This window comes from Biomphalaria glabrata, chromosome 17 (assembly GCF_947242115.1).
Source record: "Biomphalaria glabrata chromosome 17, xgBioGlab47.1, whole genome shotgun sequence".
Taxonomy (NCBI): Eukaryota; Metazoa; Mollusca; class Gastropoda; family Planorbidae; genus Biomphalaria; species Biomphalaria glabrata.
This window is the reverse complement of record NC_074727.1, coordinates 13,291,333-13,314,700: the sequence shown is the minus strand read 5'-3', so window position 1 is coordinate 13,314,700 and position 23,368 is coordinate 13,291,333. Positions and strand designations below refer to the sequence as shown.

At 35.3% G+C, this 23,368-nt stretch overlaps 2 protein-coding genes across 3 annotated transcripts in view; one reads left to right on the top strand and one right to left on the bottom strand.

The window, feature by feature from the left end:
- Positions 1-788: 788 nt before the first annotated feature.
- Positions 789-4,917, top strand: LOC106055554 (BAG family molecular chaperone regulator 3-like). The gene is made up of 2 exons (XM_056015607.1): positions 789-1,039; positions 2,765-4,917. The coding sequence occupies exons 1-2, from the start codon at positions 875-877 to the stop codon at positions 3,854-3,856; spliced, it is 1,257 nt and encodes a 418-aa protein (XP_055871582.1). The 5' UTR covers positions 789-874; the 3' UTR covers positions 3,857-4,917.
- LOC106055559 (MYND-type zinc finger-containing chromatin reader ZMYND8-like) overlaps positions 4,216-23,368 on the bottom strand; it is a 28,941-nt gene continuing 9,788 nt past the window's right edge. For both annotated transcript variants that reach the window (XM_056015605.1, XM_056015606.1), the window contains 17 exons: positions 22,872-22,931; positions 22,151-22,206; positions 21,547-21,669; positions 21,213-21,357; positions 20,464-20,604; positions 19,217-19,322; positions 15,922-18,358; positions 15,076-15,151; positions 14,721-14,786; positions 14,543-14,621; positions 12,718-12,842; positions 10,898-11,053; positions 10,287-10,466; positions 8,198-8,281; positions 7,556-7,621; positions 7,081-7,146; positions 4,216-5,616 (listed from right to left, as the gene is read on the bottom strand). In XM_056015605.1, coding sequence (XP_055871580.1) covers positions 5,413-5,616; positions 7,081-7,146; positions 7,556-7,621; positions 8,198-8,281; positions 10,287-10,466; positions 10,898-11,053; positions 12,718-12,842; positions 14,543-14,621; positions 14,721-14,786; positions 15,076-15,151; positions 15,922-18,358; positions 19,217-19,322; positions 20,464-20,604; positions 21,213-21,357; positions 21,547-21,669; positions 22,151-22,206; positions 22,872-22,931 — 4,170 coding nt within the window. In that variant the 3' untranslated portion in view covers positions 4,216-5,412. The remainder of the gene's footprint in view (positions 5,617-7,080; positions 7,147-7,555; positions 7,622-8,197; positions 8,282-10,286; positions 10,467-10,897; positions 11,054-12,717; positions 12,843-14,542; positions 14,622-14,720; positions 14,787-15,075; positions 15,152-15,921; positions 18,359-19,216; positions 19,323-20,463; positions 20,605-21,212; positions 21,358-21,546; positions 21,670-22,150; positions 22,207-22,871; positions 22,932-23,368) is intronic.

The following is a 23,368-nucleotide window of genomic DNA, read 5'->3' as shown; positions in this document are numbered from 1 at the left end:
AGAAATGACAATTTTGTCTATTATTAAGGAGATTTTCATCAGTTTTCAGAAGATTTTAATACTTTCAGTAGATTTTCATGACTTTTTTCGTATATTTTACAATTTCAGGAGAATTAAAATGGTTTATTTTAATAATTTACACATAGAATTCGCGCGGGGCCTATGAAAGTGCGGAGCCCACTGCGGCCGCATAAGTTGCAGTGGCCTAAGACCGGCCCTGTCTTTGAAGGTGATACATCTGTGTTAAGAAGGCTACGAAGACGCAATACACAGACATAACATCTACAACATTTTATGATTTATTTAACAGAACCTTATTAAAATTCTATATCTCGAGGTCTCATTCATTAAGTTTGTCTTGATTTTCTCTTTTATAGTTGCTGACAAAAGAGATCCTAAAAAAATTACTAAAAAAGATGTAATACTATATTATACCAGATCTTCATAACAGTTCTTTTATTCTAGAAATAATTAGAATATAAATAGCTCTATCCGTCTATGCGTATGTTTTGAGTCATCTTAATTTATACAAATAAAATAATAAATCAATTATTGGAATCAACTACATTTAGATCTAGAGTCTACAATAGATCTAGTCTGATTCTCTTTTGTTTAAAGATCACACATTTAAAATTTATAATCGTTGATGGCATAACTTTTCTAAATCCCAGGCCCACACTAGTCTCTATTGCGGCAAATTAAGGCTTTTCGAAATTTCTGGCCTTGAAAACATATAGGAGAATGCTATTTTTAGATTTATGAGTAGTTTCCCTTACAGGGACGCTTCACGAAGAGTCTCGACGAAGGAAGATTTTCCGGAAGTTGCTTGACCCGATGCTTCGAGAACAGAACTTCACTATAAAAGACTGCGACTATGGCCGATCGTCAGTATAATTCGATGCCTTACTCTCAGTCGCAATTACCAAACGAACCATTACCAGCAGGTTGGGAAATGCGTTACGATCAAAATTCCGGTTGGCCATACTTTATTGATCACAATACCAGGAATACTACCTGGCAAGATCCTAGACTAATGAGGGTAAGTTTAGTCTTTAAGCCCTAAACTTTATAATTATTATTAATTATAATATAAAATATAATTAAATAATTTAAAATAATTGATCTATTACTGGCTGCTCCTAGTCACTAGTCCTATGCGGCACTATGCCTACTTACCCTACTATACTAGGCACTAGGCTATACTCTAGATCTATGTATTACATACTAAAGTCTAGATATAATCATATATTTTTAAGATATCTAATCTATAATTAGTATAATCTTCTTATCTTGACTTATCATGACTTATGGACTTATCTTATATATAATACATTAGTCTAGTAGATCTACTTCATATAGACTAGTCAGTACTAGACAGTAGTCTTGATTTAATCTTGACAATAATTTATATAATACTAATACAAACTTCAACTTCCTGCATGGGGATGGGAGGTGTGATGCAATTATAGCTCTAGATCAGCGGTTCTCAACCTTTTAATCTCGGCGACCCTTTTACAATCCCCCACCCGGGCCACCCACACAGCAATAGAAGAATAGACAACAACAATCCATATTTTCGATGGTCCTAGGCGACCCCTGGCAAATCGTCAAATTGACCCCCAAGGGGGTCACGACCCCTGGCAAATCGTCAATTGACTCCCAAGGGGACGCGACCCACAGGTTGAGAACCCCTGCTCTAGAACTATATAAAATTTATATAATATAAGATAATTTTACTAGTCCAAACAATGGCAAGTCAGTTTGTCTTTAATTGTCCAGCTCAGCATTACTACTAGATTCTATATCTACAATAGTAGATTTAAATCTATATATATTATATAGATATGTAATTAGTACAGTACACTGAAACTGACCCGATATTGAATAGAATATAGTAAGTAGATATAGAGCTACAAGATCTGGATATAAATAAAGATCTATATTAAAGTGCAAAGTTCGAAAAACCCTGATTTGTATAGAGGTTCGAACGGTTCACTTTTTATTGCTAAAACTTTTTTATTTGAATGTTTACCAAATTACTACTATATTGCTACTGCGCGCACCTTTTTTTTTCACTTCCGACACATACTATTTCCTTTTCCTTGTAAAGGCTAAGTTCATGATGAGGTCAAACTCAAGAGGTGTGGAAATATTAATTTTTTACTACCCGGTAGTGAAGGAAATGGGTCATGGGCTTAAGGCTATTTTTAAGTCTGATGGCTCATCAGCTTAAAGAGACTATTTGAAGTTGTGGATGGTGGGAAATGGTGCAATGGATGGTGTTCTTGTGCTGGAGTAAAAAGAAAATGACTTCATAGTGAAAATTAAACATTAAAACATGTTTTTAGATATATTTTCTTTGATCTGTTTGAACCATCAACCCATTCGAGCTTACTAACTGGGGAAAAATCAGATCGAGGTAAAGTATGCTTGGTGATACCTACCCTACACCTCTTTGACCTGGTATAATTTTAACTAAGCCTAGTGATACATTAAATCCGATCTATTTGTATAGAAAAAAGGATGAGGAATTCAAAGATACCATCAGTTTTTTCATAGGTCAGACCGTTATGGTGCTATAAAAATCCAAACTTGAAAATTGCTGCCAGCGGGCTTAATGCTTTCGAACTTCGCACTTTACTGTACATCTAAATCTAGATCTTATTCTAGAGTAGATTGTGAGGTCTAGAAGTCATAGTTTAGATCTAGCCAATTCTTTTTTTTTTTAGTCAAAGGATTATAATGTTTTTGTTTTCTTTTGCAGACTCATCTTCATTATCCTTTCAATGCCTATGGGTTTGCACCAGAAGGTAAAACTGTGGAGATACCTGTCCACTTTGAAGGAGGATCAGAACCTCAGCGACAGGTGCATCAGGATCAACAGCAGCATCGTGTGGGTAATCACAATTTGACTTATCCACATTCTAATCAACCGCAACCTAGTTCTCAGCAGTTCACATCAATGCCAAGGAAACGAGGTGATGTTTGGGAAATTCCCATACAACATGTTGGTCAGAATAATCCCACTGCAACAACTTCACGCCAGCAAACTCCACAACAGACACAGCCTCCTGTTACAGAGTTTGTAAATCATCCACAGCCATCAAATAATCCTTTACGGGGCACTGTGAATATTCCTATTGTGCGTGAAGGAAATCTTTCTGGCTCATGTCAAACTGGTGGGCAACAAATGTCTGGTCAAAATTCTCATAGTTCAAGCCCACACCCAGACTTCTCACAGGCTATTCCTTTATCAGCTAGAGTCCCCCAATTTCAACAGCAACGGCCTCAGGAGCCAAAACCTGACTATGAATCTGGTCCACGCCCCACTGCACAGCAGCAGGCACCATTTACAGCTCCACCACAGTCTGCTCCTCAGCCAATGCCAGAAGTAGACAGTCAGTTACCACCTAAGAGTATGGAGGAAAGGGCTTTTGAAATTATTAATGGAGTCATGAATGAAGTTAAATCACTGGAAGGAGAGGTGAACTCTTTCCAGGGGGTCAAGAAAGACAAGCAGTACAGATATATAGAAGAAATGTTAACTAGGAACTTGCTGAAATTAGATTCTGTGGAAGCAGGGGACCTGGAAAATGTTAGGCAGGCTAGGAGGCAAGCTGTTAAATATATAGAAGCTGCTATTGATTTATTAGAATTGAAAGCAGTTGCATCCGAGGCCAACTTTGGACAGTCTTCAGGGGTTAATAATGCTCCAAATCCTGCTTCATCTCAGATGCCAAGTGAGAACACAAATAATTCTTTCCAACCCAGTGAAACTTCGGCTGCTTCTCCACCACCTCAACAGGGCCTGACAAGCGTGAAAGAGATGCAACTGGAAAGTGAGATCCCTTGCTAAAGCTGCTAGTTGACATTTGTAACTGTGATAATATTTGTACTAATTGCTTAAAATTATTTATAACATGACATCTTGAAAGTGTGTAGTCCCTGCATAATGTCTTCTTAAATAACACCATTATTGTTAAAATTAGATCTGAAGTGTTTCAGCTCTGAATTTAGTTGCATATTGCTTTTAAAAAAAAGTTGTCCTAATGTTTTTGCTAAGTTTTGTTGAAACAAATTTGAATAGAAAAATTGAGAACTGTTCTTTTGGTGAGCTTAACTTTCTTTCTGTTGGATAATTTTGTGTGAAATTTAAATATTAATAAAACTTTCCAGAAACTAATCTTAAAGTGTTTTAGACATCTAATAAATTAGTTTTTCTTTTTTTTTTCTTCCTTCTTGGTTCCCATTTTAAGTGTTACTTAAAGTTTGATATATTTAAGTATAAGGCACACAAGAATTTCACAGAATTATCAAGGAGCACAAAATATTCTGTTGTATTTGTGTTCTATCTATCCATCACACAGAGTACATTTGATAGTTAATATTTTATGTCTGTTCTGTGATCTTTATATTATATTAATATTTGTAAATGTTTGGTCTAGTTTTTAAATTTAATATTAAACATTAACCCAAAGTGTAGACCATGTATGTATATGGAGTCATGTGTAGGATGGTGAAGGTATTGGTAGTGATAGAATATATTCTCTCCAAGTGTACATTTTTTTACTGGTGAGGGTGTACAACACATGTACAGTATTGAAATGTGGTTTACTCTTATAGTATTTAAGCAATTAACATTGTGGACTACTATTTGAGAGCTTAAAGGCTAGTTGCAAGTTTATGCAGGGGTCTGTTTTTGCCAAGCTTATGCCAAAAATGTTTTGTTAAAGTCAGTTGCAGTGTTCTGATGTCATATGCTTATGGGTGCTCTCTGTAAATAGTATTTATTAGTAAGTTTTAATACTAAGTCCTAAAACAATCATTTTGATATATATATATTTATATATATTATTAGTAGATAAATATTGTATTACACGTTTCATAAAACAGTTCAATAAAACAATTGTAAAATTGTGTTCTTGTTTTTGTGATAAGCCATCCAAAGCATAGCATCACTTGAAAACTAAAATACAAAATAACAATGTAATATTGAAAATTTATTAAAACTTGGTATTTATATTGAACACTTAAAACCATGATGTGCCACTTGTACAACACACAAACATATCGCAGATAAACCAAAACATGCATAACTATCTAATTGTTTTGAACAATGGGTGATTATTCTATACATTATACTCAAGTTTACACAGACTTGAAAATATAAAATGTACGTAATTAATGCAACTAACAATAACCTGACAATCTCCATTTGTTACAGGCATAGCGTGTAATAATATTTCTATCAATTTAAGATAATTGAAAAATAACAGAAGTAAAAATTGTTTTTAAATTACATATATATATATATATACCAGTACACTAATTGAAAGCTAAAACATAACAATCCTGGCATACTTTGAACAGATTCATAACCCCTGCAGTTTGAGATGTAACAAATACTGTTAATCATGTAGGTCTGGCATGTCGTACCAATCCACCAATATTACTAGCATACAAGATCTGATTGTTGGTTAAAGTCTGTTGGGCAGACACCAAGTGCTGCTGCTGTCTTACTACAATGGGAGTGTTCTGAATCACTTGAACAGAAGGCTGACCATTGGCCATGATTGGTGGAAGTAGGAGAGACCCGCCATGGCCCACTACTTGGACCTAATGAGAGAAACAAATATGATTTAACATTGGATTATGATTGATACATGGAGTGGAAGTTATTCTATTAAACTTATAAGACCAGAATGAATCTGATGCAATTAGTGTCATCAAAGTGGGCATATGGATAGACTAATAGAGCACATTTGAAGCTTGACCTTTAACATTTATTAAGACAGACCTTTAATATATTTTTTAGATTATTTTGATTCAAATGAAAATAGCTCATTAATAATATCTAGAGGCTCCAAACACTCCCAGTAGACTTAAAGGCTAGTAAGTTAAGTTCATTTTAAGCTCAATCAATGAAAGTGTTTGGCCAATCAAACAAGCGTCTGTCTTCACTTGAGGCTATCGGAAGCTCAGAACAAGAAAAATTTTAAAAATTACTTTAAAACAAAAAAGGCAATACATCCTTTAAAAACATCTTATAGAGCAACTATTTTGATCTCAATAACTAATAAATGTTAGATTTAAAATAAAAAAAAGAAACATTTGTACCCCATTCCTATTCATGTTCAAGATAAAATATTTTCTACTCCTAATCCTCGAGCCAAATTTAAATTAATTTCTTTAAAAAACCGGGTACTAGAAGTATTATACTACGAAAAATTATAGTCAAACATTCTTAAAAAAACCGGGTACTAGAAGTATTATACTACGAAAAATTATAGTCAAACTATTTCCCTGTGTGGGAGCTAGTAATTCTTTTTCCAACAATATGCATCATTTCTCTGTTTTCGAGAATTGCATCCACCCACCCTTTTGTCCACCCAGACGGTTCCACTCCAAAAGTGTGATGAATAGATGTATTGTACTAACTAACCCAAGTAAAAAATGAATCTCTACTTGTTCATTAAGACTTCCATAACCAGGGCTTCCAGGTTGACTACATTTTACAGTTTTACCATTTAAAAGTTAAGAACTTTTGGATGGTGATTTTGACAATAATGTACATTATTTTTTGGGTTATATTCAAATTTAAACAAAAAAGTGTTCCGTATATGCTAATGTAACTGGTAACTATTGCCAAGACTCAAGACAGACCTTAAGAGTAACTTAGATATTGGGTCACAAACAGAAATCTTGTGTCTAATGGGCACTCTTACCATTTAGCACGTTTATGACTGAGAATTATGTGGGGTTTTGCAGGACATGTTCTCCGACAGAATGAATTATGCGCCCCAAAGATTGCAATAACAGGTAGGCTGAAATGAGGAAAATGCAAACAAAGACATCCTCCTATAACTTGACACTGCACATTTATGGGGAATTCCAGGGCAGTGTGCACCCAGTTGGAAAGAAGCTGCAAACATTGCTAGAGACTGATTTCTATGAAGACTGCTTGCTGCCCAATGTGCCAAAGGGAGTGGGAAAATTAAAATCTAAATAAATAAACTATTTTTTTATGCTTATGCCCCAAACAGATTTGCCAGTTAGTTGAGCCAGTTTCAAATGACTTACCTGCTGAGGCACTGTTCCCTGAGAACCAACTTGAGGAACATATTGGATTTGAAAATTGGGAGGTAACTAGTGAAAAGAAGGAAAATAATTAAAAAAAATTTTTTGAGGGCAGAAAAATATGCAATTATTTCAGATTTCATACTTAGCTAGACTTTCTATTGTAGAATTTCATACATGGTGGATAGAGTGCAATGTTTAATTGTGAGCTTGTTCTCCCATCTGAAATAAGTGAGGGTAGAGTGTGTATTAACATGTAACTGTTGCTGCAATCTTATCATTTATTTGAATGTCGTTATGCCATTTGTAACAGAAGTGTCCCATGGAAAAGTTTTAAACACCAGATCAAGTGTCAGCTTTCTGGAGATCTCGTACACATTTGTGACCCCAAGGAGAGAGGCGTACACAGTAAAAGAGATAAGTAGGCCTCGGCTGTGGAAAAATATGTAGATCACAGGTAAGACTAAGCTTTACATACCTGAATAGTTTGAGGAATCAACTGAACTCCAGCATTGATATTTCCCTGTCTCTGCCACGCCATATCCTGTGGTGAAAAGAGAATTGAAATTTAAGGCATATGCAACATGAACATGTATTATAACTAGGAGAAATCATCTAAGGGTTCAAACTATTTATCAATGTTCATTCTTGATGAAAAAAAAACCTCATTGATTTCAATATAACATTCTTTATCATTCAACAAGTCATGAGACCAATAAAAAAAATTTGTAAGACATAAAAATCAATGTGGGAGGCATGGCGGCTAAGCGGTAAAGTGCTGTGCTTCTGAACGGGGTACTGGGTTCGAATCCTGGTGAAGACTAGGACTAGCTCTAATGGGTACCCGACATTAGTTGGGGAAAAGTAAAGGCAATTGGTCGTTGTGCTGGCCACAGAAACAGATGACCTTTATCATATTCTTTCTATAGACCGCAAGGTCTGAATGGGGAACTTAACTTGAATGTAAAAATTAACAATATTTCAATGTTTCTGTAACACAATTTGTGATCTCAGTCTAGCTTCATGCATCGAATATGTCTCTTTAAAAATAAAATTAAATGCTTATTTTCTTATAAATTTTGATAATCAAGCATTGGAAGAAATAACAAAACAATGTTACCTTAGCCATTATAGTAGAAGTGTTCGTGCTGATTAATGATGGGCTGGGCACTAATTTAAAGGTTTTGTTGACATTAGTGTTAACCTGAATGAGGATAACAAAAAACGAACATGAACAATATAATTTCGTGGTGACACACAAAGTATCATAGAGCAATGAAATAATTTCTTGAACAATTCAAGTCACCAGACACTCTTTTAATGATTTTCATTTTACTTACAGTATCTAAACCCATTGTCTACACTTGTTAGAAAGGTAATATGCTTCATTAAAGATGTCTGCACTCCATCTTGGGCATACCTTGGCAAGACTGCACTACAAATTCTTGTGAATCCCGGTACCCAGTATGGACAGTATAGAGGAACTGGTTATAGTTTGACAGCTATGCTGGGCAGAGCACATATCCCATATGGGGAGTACTGTATGCCAAAGACTGCTTTTTGGTGAGCTGAAAGGTGGTAACAGAGGTGTTCCTTTCCCTTGCGCTTAAAAAAAATGCTTTGAGAACCAGTTTAGGAGCCAGCTTGCTTTAACTGACATAGAAGAGAGCACCTGGCAGCAGGCAGAACGAAACATAGAAGAGAGCACCTGGCAGCTTCAGAACGAGACAGCTGGAGAATTATTACAAATGGCAGTGGGATACACTTTTGAGACCAAAATGAAATCTACTGATGGGGACAGACGTAGATGGTGGCGAAGCAGGACGTTTTGGCGCCACCGTTTTGGCGCGAAGGTCGTTTTGGCGCTAAATACATTATATACGTTTATTGTATTATTTCTTTTAAAAGAATTATTCATATCTATGTATTGTATGAGTGTTTGTGTTAAGACATATTTTTCACGTACTAAATGTAAATGTGTGTTTGTTTTTCACATCATTTTCTTTAATAAACATGTTGGCTTGTGTATGTGTGTTTATTAAGAGGCACACTTTTATTTTCAAAAAAGTTTTTAAAGATATTACTTTAAAATTAAAAACAAAAATCAAAAACAAAATGATGTGATGTATGATAGACTAAAAATTGATGCAATTATTTGTTTACATTAACATTGGTTTATTTAATGACTGTATGGTATCTCCAGCTATACATACCAAACGCTTGCTAATAATAAGTAAAAATATAATACATGTACCATGTTTCTCAAAATACTTTAAGTTTAGTATACATAGACACCATGGTTATTTGCCTAAGTCACTGGAATTCAAGGGTTCATTAAAAAGTTGTGTGCAAGTCCCTTGAGGTATTCAATGATGTTCCTCTGTTGATAAGTTTGTACAATTATATCAAAGTATCTTAGTGTCGTGAATTTGTTTCTATCTATTGTCGCCCATAGTGTTTGTTTATATTTGTGGATTCACGTTAGAGTTTGTACTGACCACATTCCGTGTCTTGATCTTTACTATGTGTGGAGTTATTGTCGTCATTCAGCGTAATAGAGCTTTAGATGTTAACATGGTTTTTGTTATATTAAAGTGTGTCACTTAGCTAGTTCGTATATTACACTAATGTCAAATAAAAAAAAATCTTTTGGAATGAATTCCAAAAATGTCATTGAGTGCGATTAGCAGAACTCACATAAAGCATGTCATTACCATTCAGGAATCTGACTTATTATAGGCCTATATTCATGAAATAAGCAAAACCTTTATAATTTAAAAAAAAACAATTCGCTGAACGGTGTTAGAATTCATACTATACATACAATATTATGGTTGAGTGAAATAAACATTGTTATAAAAGCTATGTGCTTATTAAATAATCGTCAAATGATATCTCGCGCCAAAACGGCGGGGCCAAAACGGCACGTACCGAGATGGTGGTAAGGGAACCTAAAACCAACCACCGGTAGACAACAGTCATTGGTTATGTATGTGCTGGATGTGGCAAAATATTTAGATCACAGCTAGGTCAGTGTAGCCACATGAAATACTGCAATCGTCCTTAATCTTTGAACGCGAAGACAAGCCTTATTATTGGCACTGACATTCCCTGTGAGAGGTGTGGGCATGACTAATGTATAGATTAGAACTAAGTGAATTAATGGAAGTGTTGTGGAGAGGTAATTAAAGTTTGATATATAGACCAACCTTAGAAATATCTTCGCTAGACTTAATCTGAGTAGGCGTAGGAGCAATAGAGATAATCTGAGTCTTCGCCCCGGTGGCCTGCGTGTGGGATGTGGTTGTCACAGGTGCAGTGAGTATTGTAGCAACAGTGTTGCTGCTAGTGGCTGGAGTCAAAGTGGATATGATGTTCACATTTTGCCCCTGAAATAGTAACATTAATAAAAAATACCAGATGTGTGAAGTAAATCTAATCCAAACTGATAACCACTAAAACCAACATTTCATATTTTAAATAAACTTTTATCAACAATGTCTTTTTTACAAATCTCCTTGTACAACTAGCGACACATTCATTGAATCAACTGTTTGTCACACATCTCTCAACCTCCCAGTCTCTCTGAAAACCAGACAGTCATTGACAAAATTATTCTTTTAGACACTTTTATTCACTATTTTTATAATGGAATTTTGTATTTTTTTAGTTTATGTGCAAAGATTTTTTGTTATAATGCTTGCATCAAACAGATAACTCATTTGTTTAACATAATTACTAGTGAAATCCTTGTTGAAAAACTTGTTCAAAGCCTAGGATTAAGCTAGACCATTATCTACTGCATAAGTTCAAATGATACCTGAACTGTGCTTGGACCCTGTGTGATCTGTTGCTGGGTTTGTGTCTGCATGCACTTAGACATGTGGGAAGGCCAGTGCTTCTGCTGGCACTTGTAGCTGCAGTAACTTGTGTTCCAGCAGCAGTAGTAGAGAGCTTCTTTCCAGCATTCAGCACACTTTCAGACATAGATAAAGATGTACAATGGTCAGATCAATAGCACACATAATGCTTAATGTTGGGGGAACAGGAGAGGTAAGAGATAAATTCATCAGTGGACTGGAGGGGTGGACCTCTTTTTAAAATAGAAATTACACAATCTGTGTAAAAAATGAGTTAACATTATCCATGCTATATATTGTTATTTCAGGGCATTGTGGCTGAGTAGTAAAATGCTTGGCTTCTGAACCAAGGGGTCTCAAGTTAGAACCTAGGTGAAGACTGGGATTTTGAACTTGTGGATTTTTAGAGCAACCCTGAGTCCACAAAGCTATAATGGGTACCTGACATACGATGGGGAAGAAGAGGCGGTTGGTTATTGTGCTGGCCACATGACATGACATGACAGTGGATCAGGCCCAAACAAGATCTAGAATCATTTGTGAATATAATAAAAAGGGTGCTATTTCCACTTAACCCCCGACCCTTTCTCCTCCTCTATGAATTAAAAAGAAAATGGTGATAAACGTCAGTGTCATCTCTCATTTTTTGTAATTTAAGTGCCAAAATGCATTAGTCATTGAATATCTCTATATATCCCTCCCCTTTTCCTTGTGACTAAAAAATTTTGGGCACACCCTTAACAAGTTAACCAAGTCCTGAGGTCGACAGTTTCCAAATGTAAACTGTCTGGTACAAAAACCAAGTGTTTTAACAACTAAACGGTTGAATTGAATGAACCCTTTTCCATAGCTTAGACGTGTTCTGTGACCAGCAAAAAACTGTCTATACTTTCTTGAGATGAGGTCAGGAATCTATTTGTATCTGTGTGAACCAGATAGACCTGTTAACTACCTCACCCTAAGGTTTATGTTAGTCAACAATCACAATGGGCATCAGGAAACACAGGCAGAACCATGTACAAAGAAATGACTACGCCTAACAAACTGGACAGTATTAACTTTCTCCCCCGCAAAGAACAATCTACAATTTTCCAACTAAGAACTGGACACACACCACTATTAAATTACCACCTGAACAAAATAAATCCCACACAACTCCCCCTTTGCAGACACTGCGCCCACCACTTTGAAACCATAAACCATATCCTCTTTGAATGCCTCTCCCTAATCCACCTTAGGCAGACCCTACTTCCACTACAGCCCAACATAACCAACACCCTGTAAGGCAGTGCTGAACAACTGAAGAAAACAGCACACTTTTTTCCTTGGCACAGTCTGCAAAAGAGCTCACAGCTCAGCAGCAATAAAGCTGGCTAGAAGAAGAAGAAGTATCTGTGTGAGCTTAGAGGTCACAGTTCACACAACAGTGCTTAGTAAAAAAAAAAATTCCATTATCATATGGACATGCGCTCAAGTCACTAACCACACTTAAGGCTGTCAGGTATTCATCAGAGTTGGGCAGACTAAAGAAAACATTTATTCCCTTGGGAGAAAAAAAAGATTTTGGACAGGTATTCAAATCTGAAACATAGGATTCTACTTTCCGGACATCAAAAGTCTATGATTGATAACATTGTCAAAACTTTAAACCTACTTAAAGAGAAAATCCAACAACTAATATTTATTTATTCTACTTATAAGTACTGGTACAAACTATGGCCACACATGATATTATCTTTTCTTCAAAATCAAAATAAACTAACAAGGTGACAACACATACCCATTGTTTTTTCTTTGTCTGACTTATGACCTTTTCCATTTCAGCAGTAAATTGTTCTTTTAAACTCGAGACTAGAATATTTTTCTCCAATTTATGGCTTTCCAGGGCTTCTTTTAATGTGATCTCTGAAAGAAAGTGAAGAAACTTCCAAATAAATTGTTGATGATTTTTAAAAAATGAAATCATGAAGCAATCAAACCATAATCATGATTTGAACTAGCCCTAAGCCAGATGAACTCCATAACATTTGTATTCTTATCCTTTTTAAAAGTCTAATAATTACATTTGTTTGTTTTTTGTTGTAAAATGTTTTACATGTTTCGGATGTTCCTTCAGAGTTGAAGATAGTTTACTTCCTAGTCCAAACCTCCCGCAGGATGACGGGGGATGGGAGCGGGCAGGGTTTGAACCCGGGACCATCGATAAATCATAATGACAGTCCAGAGCGCAAACCGCTTGACCAGACCACAAATTGATGTAGTTTTGACAATTGGTTTCAGCTATTAATGTCTTATTGAATAACTTTTGTACATTGCATCTTTCATGCTAAGCATGCTCCGTGTGCCATCCATCCATCCATCCCAGTGGCGCGCTACAGCCCATGGAGGGCTCTGGCCTGCTTTAACACTTCCTTCCATTCAGATCTCTCCTGGGCCTTTCGTCTCCACGCCCTAACCCCAAGCTGCTTCAGATCTGCTTCCACGTCATCTATCCATCGCATTCGGGGTCTGCCTTTGGGTCGCCTGCCTTTTGGTTTTTGCCTGTATACGATTTTCGCCCCTCTGTTGTCTGACATTCTTTCAAGGTGACCTGCCAAACGTAGTCTGTTCTTTTTTATTTCGTTCACTATTGGTGGGTCTTCATATAATTGATATAACTCATGGTTAGTGCGTGTCCTCCACCCTGTTTCATCCTGTATGGCACCATAGATTTTCCTAAGAATTTTTCTTTCCCAAGTGTTAAGTAAATTTTCAGATGTCTTTGTCAGTGTCCAGGTCTCACTTCCATACATTGCTGCTGGTCTTATTATAGTTTTGTATATTATTTTCTTGGTTTTCCTTGAAATCGTTTTGCTCTTAAGTAAATGGTGGGTGCTATAAAAAGCCCTGTTGCCTGCTGCTATTCTTTCCTTTATTTCTGTTAGTAGGTCATTTTTGAAATTAATAGTACTTCCGTGTGCCAGGGTCCATTTTATGTGGGGGTATCTAGGAGATTTTCTGTGTTTAGCAAACACAACTCAACTTGAGTCAGGATACAAACTCAAGTCCCCTATATAGTTAATGGTTACTTTTATCTTCTTTTTTGAAGTAACGTCTGTATTATATAAGATAAGATTTCAATAGTAGTTGTAGCCTATGTTCCTGGATGGGTGGCTAAGTAGCATTTGGCTACGTACATAAAACAGCTAAGTTCAAGTCCAGATAAAGACTAAGAATTTTTTTAAAAGGCAAGATTCAACTCAAGTTTCGTTGTTTGGTTGCCTATCAAGGGGGCTCGAGTTCGAATCCTGACTCCAGTTGTGTTTGCTGAGCCCCTAAAGGCTGCACAGAATCATCTTCCCAGATACCCCCTCCCCCATGGGTCTACAAAAGAGATTGAACCAGAGTGCATTGAGCATGTTAGTAGAAGGAAAGTTGGGCTATACAAAAGTAATATAAAAAAAACAACAAACTAAAACATTCATAAAAAAAAAAAAAAGAGTACCTGAGATCACTTTGCAGGGGGGATGTAAAATGGAGATGCACTTAATACAAATTGTAATAACAATAATAGTAACTATAGCATTATTAATGTATTCATTCTAGATTTTTAAAAATCTTCTTACTGGAGTTTTGGATGGCATCAGATAATTTTTTTTCATAAAGATTCTTCTGTCTTTCTGTGGCTAAATTCTTAGGATCCACCTAAGGATTGAGTAAGTAAAAATATAAAAAAATATGATACTGTACAATTATAACAGCAATGCCACATATCATGATGTAAATATTGATAAATAGACTCACGCTGTTCACAATATCATCAGCCTCTTTCATAAGAGAAGTCATCTCCTGCATTAGCAGTTTCTCTATCTGTGGGCAGAAAAAAAAACTGTTATTGAAAGACCTTCATGTCTATGACACAGGAACTATCATTTTATGGCAATGACAAAACACTTATTAAACTACAAAGTATAGTTTGTCTTTTTTAAAATAATATATTTATTTAAAAAAGACAAAAATCAATACACTAGAATATGTAAATTAACTTGAATAAAATTTTTGTTTGTCTTTTTCTTGACCCTAATAAGATTTTATTTCATTCCTTTCTTCAGCATCATTAATGTAACCAGACGCACTGGCTATTTTATGGTAATCTTACCGTTGACGTTTTTTTATTAAGCAACTGACGAAGTGTTTGTGAAAGACTGGGTCCTATTTCAGTGTCAGGGGAATCACTGCAAATACAGAATAATAAAAAAAATTATTTCAGTCAACACATTTTATTGCTAATTTCATGGTTACTTTTAATTAATTAACTTTTAATTTTTTAAATTACATTTGTCAATTTATGTTTATAGACAAGGTTGCTTTGAGTTTTGGATTTATCAAGAGATGGGCAATAAATCTTGTGAAGTTTTTGATTTCCCATCAAGCACCTCCCCAGGTGGCAGATTGGGGAATGTCCTCCAGATATGGTGGGTACCAAGGAAATAAAATACCCGGGGTAGACGAAAATCAGAACTGCTGCTTTGCAGGAAGTTGAGCACAGGATAGGTCAGGTCTTGATGAGATTGACTTGACTGCATACCACATAATTACAAATGTCAGAGAGAACTTTTTCAATGTTTATTTCCAGAGATGAAATAAGTTGAAGCTCTGAAAGTAAGCATGAAAGCCAGATCACATGATTAAATTAGGTACTACGCATTCACATTTACAGCAGAAATGCAATAGCGCAAGTTCCAGCTGTATATTTAATGTACTAAAAACTGGAAGGATCAGTACAAAAGTTTTTCTTCTGGATAACTAAATAGGTCCTCACAGAAGTTAACTTGGAAAGAATTAAAAACTTTGGCAAGGGACTTGGAGAGTGGAGTGTGCTGGTTAAGAGTCTAGTTCCACAATGAATGCAAAGAATAAGATGTGTTAATGTTGATATTTCATTGATTATTTAACATTTTAGATGTAAAAAATTGAGCTCACATGCCTAAACCATTTGTATTACCTTTCCATAGAATTCCTTTGTGTATCTGATGTTTCTGATTGTGTCTGTGATTCCGCTGTAGTTTGGATAGGAATAGTTATTGAGTCTTGAGCATTTTGTCCAGAAGGCAGTATCACTTGCTGCTTATCTACATTAGTTAGGACAGCAGCACAGGGGTTATCTTTCAGAATAACTTCTGCAGAGCTGTGGGTCACACTGGCAATGCCAGTTGATTTAGTCACAAGTTTGTCATATGCTGTGGCAGAAACTGTACTAGAGGTAGGGCTATGTATGGCAGTAGCAGCATGAACTGTAGTGGTGTCGACACTTGGACAGGTTGATATCATCAGTGGATTTCTATTATTGTGACTCACCAAGTGTAAAGTTCTAGCTGTTGAAATGCTGTCTGCCACCATAGCACTGAGCTTTTTTGATGACATTGTTAGCTCATTCGATGTACTGAGTAGATTAGTAGATGGGCTCTTGTGTGACACATTAGAGGACATAGTTCTACTAAGTATGCTAACTGTGCTTTCACTAAGGGGCTGCATCGGCACTGGAAGCTGACTAAATGCTGTTGCCAGTTCGCTGTCATGGGACTGTGTTTTTACTGTTTCACTACTGAGAGCTCCAACAGTTACCTCACTTGGAGTCTCTAGATGAGACAAACTGTTAGATTTGCCAGAGACATTTGGCTGAAGGCTCATCTTTCTGGATGCTGCTCTTGCAGAAAGGAGACTCTGTCCAAGTGTAGTGAGCATCAATTTGGATTCTGTTTGTTTCTTTTCTGAGGTACTTATTGGCTCGACCTGGTTCTCTTCAGAATCATCAACTTCAAGGCCAACATTATCATCATTGTTTTTGGCCTCGTCACAATCCATGTCCATGTCCAGAACCAGCTCATTCTCCTCATCAGTGATAGTATCCTCTTCATCACTGGTGTTTTCAACAGTGATAATCTGTGGCACCTCTAGGAGGTTTTGATCTGAATCTCGAGAATCATCTTGAGAACACTTAAGGTCGCCAACAAGTTTCAGATTGGGGGATGTATCATTCTCTGTAACACTGCCATCAACAACTTTAGTGACTTCCTCGCCTTCATTCCCTTGTTGTTTATTTGAAGAGATGTTTTCTTTATTTGAAGTAGCATGTTCTTTTTCACTGGACTGGATCAGATTTTCCAATACAGGACTATCTGTAACACTAACTATTTTTTCACTGCACACTGTTTCAGTCAGATCTTTGACCTTGTCTTTATCTGACATACTCAAATCATTACTTGTGCTGTTATTGTCTGAACCAGAACACTTATCAATGTTTGAAGTATTGCCTTGCATACATGCTTGATGTAAGGAATCATTCGGTACAGGTTTATCTTTCTCTAGAGTAAGAGGTGATGACCTGTTTGACTGTTCTTTTCTCTCCGTGGGATCACAAGCTTCATCAATAAGCATAACAGAATCACTGTCGTCCCCACCAAGTCTATCACAGTCTTCATCACTCAGAACATCGTCAGCCAAGTCATCTACAGGCGTCTCATCATCAAGTCCTAGCTTGGCTTTACAAGTTTCAATAACCCTCTCCAGACTTTCTTTATATCTCAGCCCTGGACTGACTCTCACAGTTGTGTCTGCAGAGTCAGGGTCAGCAGGAGAACTTTTGGAGAGAGTAACATTCTCAGGGGAAGTTTGAAGATCTTTAGAGAGACATGGGCTGTCAAGTGTAGTGCTCTGTGTCACAATGTTTGTTTGTATCACTGTATCAGCACCTTTGGGTGTTGTGCATGCCGCTTCCGGCACATCCAAGTCCTTAGGTTCTAGGCTAGTAGATTTAGGCTCAGCAATTGGTTCAGAGGGTTCAGCAATGCTGCTTTTTGTATTTGTATTGTTTGAAGGTACATCAGCACCAGTAGCAATAGAACTGCTAGGAGAAGTGCAGGTTGCAGGGAGAAGTGATAGTGATGGCAGTTGCAAGATCACTTTCTCTGGACTAAGACTTGTAACAACTTCCTGTGCAACTTTCTTTTTAGATGGTGTTGCTTCCTCCTGATCTTTGCTGATCTCCCCTGGCTTGTCAGGACAAACTTTTTCACTGCTAGCTTTACTTTTAGCAGGAGCAGGTTCTTCCTGACCTCTGTTGACATCTTCCTCACCACTGTTGACATCTGCTGGTTTGTCTGGAGCAACCCTTTGAACCTTTTCCCTGCTACCTTCAACTTGAACTGTGCTGACCTCTGCTGGCACATTCCCAAGCTGATCGCCTGCCACCTTTTCTATGTTCGCATCATCTAAGCGTGCCACTATTTCAGCCTCAGGAGTTTTCTTTTCTTGATTCTCTTCATAAATCAGTTGAGTTTTGTGACTTGGCTGTTCAGTTTTAGTTTCTAAGATAGATGTGGACTTTCTCTTTTGAGCAGTTTTTTCTTTGTTTATTCCCAGAGAGGGAATAAGTTGAAGCTCTGAAAAATGAAAACAGTGAGAAGTTTTCTTAAAATGACAAACAGAAACACTTTTTTTATAGTTTGTGTTGCTAAAAAAAAGTGACTTAAACATATAAAAAAAAGTTGCTTTTTTTTTAAATACCTAAAGGACTTTGGGGATAACTAGATTAAGAATTTTATTTTAAAGGTCCAGGATGCAGCCAATACAATCAACAGTTTGTACTTTCCAATGAGAATCACTAGTATATAAAAAAAAGCTGGAGCTAAATGCTCAGGTAAAACATCTAATAACTAATATCCTTTGTACTAAATGATGCAGTATCATTCTATCTAGTGACAATATATTAAACCTGTAGAAAATATATAATACGAAGATTTAAAAAAATACTAGAATAACACCAAAAACTATTACAATTATACTTAGTAATACGAGCCCAACAATATGCCCATTCATCTTTACAATCATTTATCAATTTCTAATAAGAGTGGACTATAAATATTTTCTTCTAGATAATTAAGATTTTCAGAGAAGTGTAACTTGAAAATAATTTAAAATTTTGTCAAGTGACTTTGAAAAATGGAATACATATTCAAAGTAAGTATTTCATATAGAAAGTCTTTAGGATTGAAATATTTATTATTATATTATTTTTTAATAATGATATAAGGAAAGAAACTCAAGATAAATACATTTTTCATCCTTAATGAACTACGCACAAAACACATACTTATCATTAAGTTGATTCAAAATTAACCATGTTTGAAATATCTACAGTTTTCTTTAAGTGTCTTCAGATTGAAGCCAAACTAATGAAACGTCTTTATTATTCTTTTCATTGACTTAGGGAATGCAAGGGGTTCAAATAAACAACTTGCCTGGCAAATTGGGATTGGGTTGTTTTGCTGATGTGGCAGGTACACTGTCCAAGGCTTTCTCACTAAGCAGAAAAACTCCTTTAGGCATTGGTCGTAAATAGAACACCTAGAATACAAAATAAACTACAAGTCAAAACTACAGACAAACATTGATGAAAGAGCACCATCCAGTGTTTTACTTAAGTAGAAAATTTCCACCTGCAGAAACCAGATAGTCCTAGTTTGAGAGAAAGAGTGGTTAGTTGGTCTATAACTTGTTTTACCAAATACCTATTAGGTAAACCCTTATAGATAATTTCCCATTACAATTTCTCAACACTAGAAAAACAGATTTCAGACCCAGCTTCATTGCCTAATAGTGGCCCAGGTAGAAAGTTAACATCTGACTTAATCATCCTGGTCCCAAAATAGAACCTTTCAAGTCAGTCAAGTTATCTGTTAAACCCACTTTTTTACTAAGCAATGTGGCTGGGCCAGAGATCTGTGGCTTAATCCTTGTTGGAGATTATCTATACTTCACCTTAATTTCTCCATATTCTTCTGCTGTTGTATGCTACATGTCATGTTTGAGTATGAGTTTATTTATAGTTGTTGTTTAGCATAAAAAAGTAACATGAAAAAGATGTCCTTTGGTTTTGAACAGTCAATCACACTTAGACCTCAAATACTATAGACGTTATTGCTTTTAATTGGTTTTATTCTATTTTTATCTTTTCCTGTTCTTGTTTGAATACAAGAGGAAAGAAATTGACAATAAATATCAAGAACTTTCTTTGTTTGAGCCTTAAGATTTATTGAACATGATGTGGTCAACAAAATAAACTTGATAAAATCCTAAAAGCTGCTAGTAAGATCATTGGCTACAAACAAACTGCAATTGGACACCTATTTTAAACATAAAAAAAACCAACACTTTCTGATTCAGGATTTTAACATTTAAACATCACAAATGAGATGTGGGACACAGTTCACAAAAACAAATAGACACAAGAACTCTTTTGTTCCTTTGGCAATTAAATCATTAAACAACATGTAGCTTACAGTTGTAAATTTCACATTTAATGTTTAAGAGAAACTGTGGTATGAACATACATTTTGTGTGCTATCCTATAAAATGTTCTAATGCTCTAATAATATGTTGTTGTGAGTACGGCACAATTGTAAAACTAATTTTCTCATGGATAATAAAGATCATTATTATTATTAAAAAAGAACCTTTGAATTTGTTTAGTTCTTTACATACTTACTTGTCTTTGTGAAGGTCCAGAACTAGATGCTTTACTAGCACTAGCTACATGAGGTTGACCTCCCTTTTTGGAGGAGATGGTGTTATATTTAGTCTTCAGTGCCATGGCTGTCTTACTGACAGCTGATTGCCCCTCAATGACCTAGTAGAGTGACCATCAAAAACAAAATTAACTTGCCCTAAATACATTACATTTAAAATGAACTATAAGACAGAGGATTAAGGGGTAATAATGTAGAAAGAGTTAATTCTGAGGTGCAGAACAAAAAATACACAAAAAATACCATAATTACAATACAAACAGCTTCTTCTCAACCAAACATTTCATCTAAAAGTGATCTAGTTTTTAACTTTTAAAAAAAAATGAACCGAATGATTGAAGTGCTGATCTTGCCGAATATTGTTAAAGTTAAAAAGAAAAAAAAATACTTGCATGTAATAGTCTAAGCATAAGAAATAACTTTCATTTTCAAGTAGCCATAATAACCTTCACTTTAAAAACCCTATTTGGCTACTAAATTTCTAACCCTGAAATTAATGGTTTTTACTCAGCAAGATCTGAACTGATTAAAAAAATAAAAGTAAAAAAAAACTAAATTAAAAAAAACATTTCTAGTTCAGTTTCAGAAAACATTTTCTTCAGTAATTTTCTTCAGTAGTATTCAAGTAGTATTCAAGTAGTATTCAAATAAAATAATGTTCACAGGTGCAGACAAGAATCAAATACAAATTAAGGCATAAAAAAACTACCTTTGGTCTCAAAGCCACTTTGATCTTGACATCAGATTTCTCTGGTGTGGTGGTGGTTGTTGTGTTAGTTGTTGATTCGATACATGTGCTGCTGCTGTTGTATTCTGTTCGCAGTGGTGCATAATCAAAGGAGCCAAACTGTTCCCTTTAAAAAAAAAAGTAAAGAATATACATGTGTGTGTGTGTATACAATAATGGCAATAACACAAGCCATAAAAATTACAAGCAATCAATCCTTACATTGAAAAGAGGAAACTCTCATATTTAAAGTATTCAGCAGGGCTTAACAAAGAAAAGTCTGTACAAAGATCTAGACTAACAAAAGTCAACTTACTTTAACTTCTTAACATGTAGGCTCAATTCTTTCATGGCAGTGTCCATACCAATCCTGCCCTTCTTCATCATTACAGGATAGGTTTTGGACAACATAAAGCAGGAGGTAACAGGCACCCAGGATCTGAGGGTAAGAGCAGACAAATCAAAGAAAACCTTTGTTAGACTGTAACATTGTGTCAGTATAAAAACTAGTTACAGGATGCTCACAAATTTACAAACACACTAGGTTATTATAAAGTCTATACTGCATAAGTACTGGTCAAGAACCAGGGGCTACACTTAATATGTCTATATTTTCACAGAAATTTAATATTATTAAGTATGTAGATGACAGCACCAATAAAATTATACTACCATTTAATTTGTATTTAGCTATTTAAAAAACCCATTTAGTGGTCATGCTAATTATCAATAGTGGGGACTATATTTTTTAAAAAGTTCACAAAGTAATTAATTTCTTTAATAGAAGGGGCCTTTTTTTATCATTACAAGATTTGTCAACTTTAATTTCAAATAAGATTATATTTTTTTAAACTAGTAAATTTATTTGATCATGATGTTTTCATCAGTCCACAACAACAAAACAAGCTGTAGAGAGTCACCTGTCATGAGCTCCAAAAAATCTGACATCAATTTGTCCATTTAATTCTCTCAAAACCTGCAGAAATGAAATAGGCAAGGTAATCATTTCATCTCATCTAATTCTAAGACTTTGAGCTAAATATTTTGAAACACAGTTTCCTCTAAGAGGGTAATTCTAATTGTAGTTTTATTAGATGATGTCCCACAGAATGATACTCATGCTGGGAAAATGAAATATTGAGTTCTTGGTAGCTTCTTTGAGCAACTTCCTTTCACTTTTGAAGAACAAAATTTATAATAATAAAGAAGATTTTACACAAGGTAAGGTTACAATAGTTATTTCTGGAAAAAAAAAATCAGGTTTCCTACATAAATATCTGAAAAAAAAATTTCTAAGTAATTTCTAGCCAACACCTTATTTTTTGGAAATTTAAATTCATGGTCCTGATTTTTTTTTTTTTAACAGTCATCTTTTTCTACTTTATAATTTAACCCTTAAAATGTGTGTGGTAGTTTAGCCTCTAAATATCATAATTGTAATTCCATTTTGTATGCACTCATTGTAAAACAGCTCAGCACTTTAAGGGTTAATGACAAAAAAAAGTTCACTTTTTGATCATCTTTTTTCCATAAAGATTAAAATAAGCACAGATGACTTTTGTTGCCAACGCACAATGCAACGATACATTGCAAAATTGTAAAGATATTTAAATGAATAATAAATTAATAATATTCACTTACCTTTGCTGGCCAAAATGGATATCCTTTTAATTTAGCCCAGACAAGTGGGTGAGGATTTTGCTGTAAAAAAGACAAAACATTTTGTTTTTCAAGAAGTATGTTAACAGGACAAGTCTTAAGAAATTGTTATCACTAGTTGGCAAAGCAAGTAACCTTTGCCAATATTAACAAGTCTTAAGAAATTGTTACTATTAGTTGGCAAAGCAAATAAGCTTTGCCAATATTAACAAGTCTTACGAAAATGTTATCACTAGTAGGCAAAGCAAGTAACCTTTGCGAATATTAACACTATCACAATTATGTAAAATTTCTTTGTGTGTGTGTACATTTGGCTTGCAGACAATTCCAGATGAACAAGTCTGTGTTAAGGCAACTTAAGTTTCGAGTCCAAATAGACTAGGGCTATTTTAAGATTAGCACAAATAGGACTAGAATAATAAAAATTACTTGATAGTCAATTTTATAATATTTGGTAAGGCCAATATTTTATTTGTATC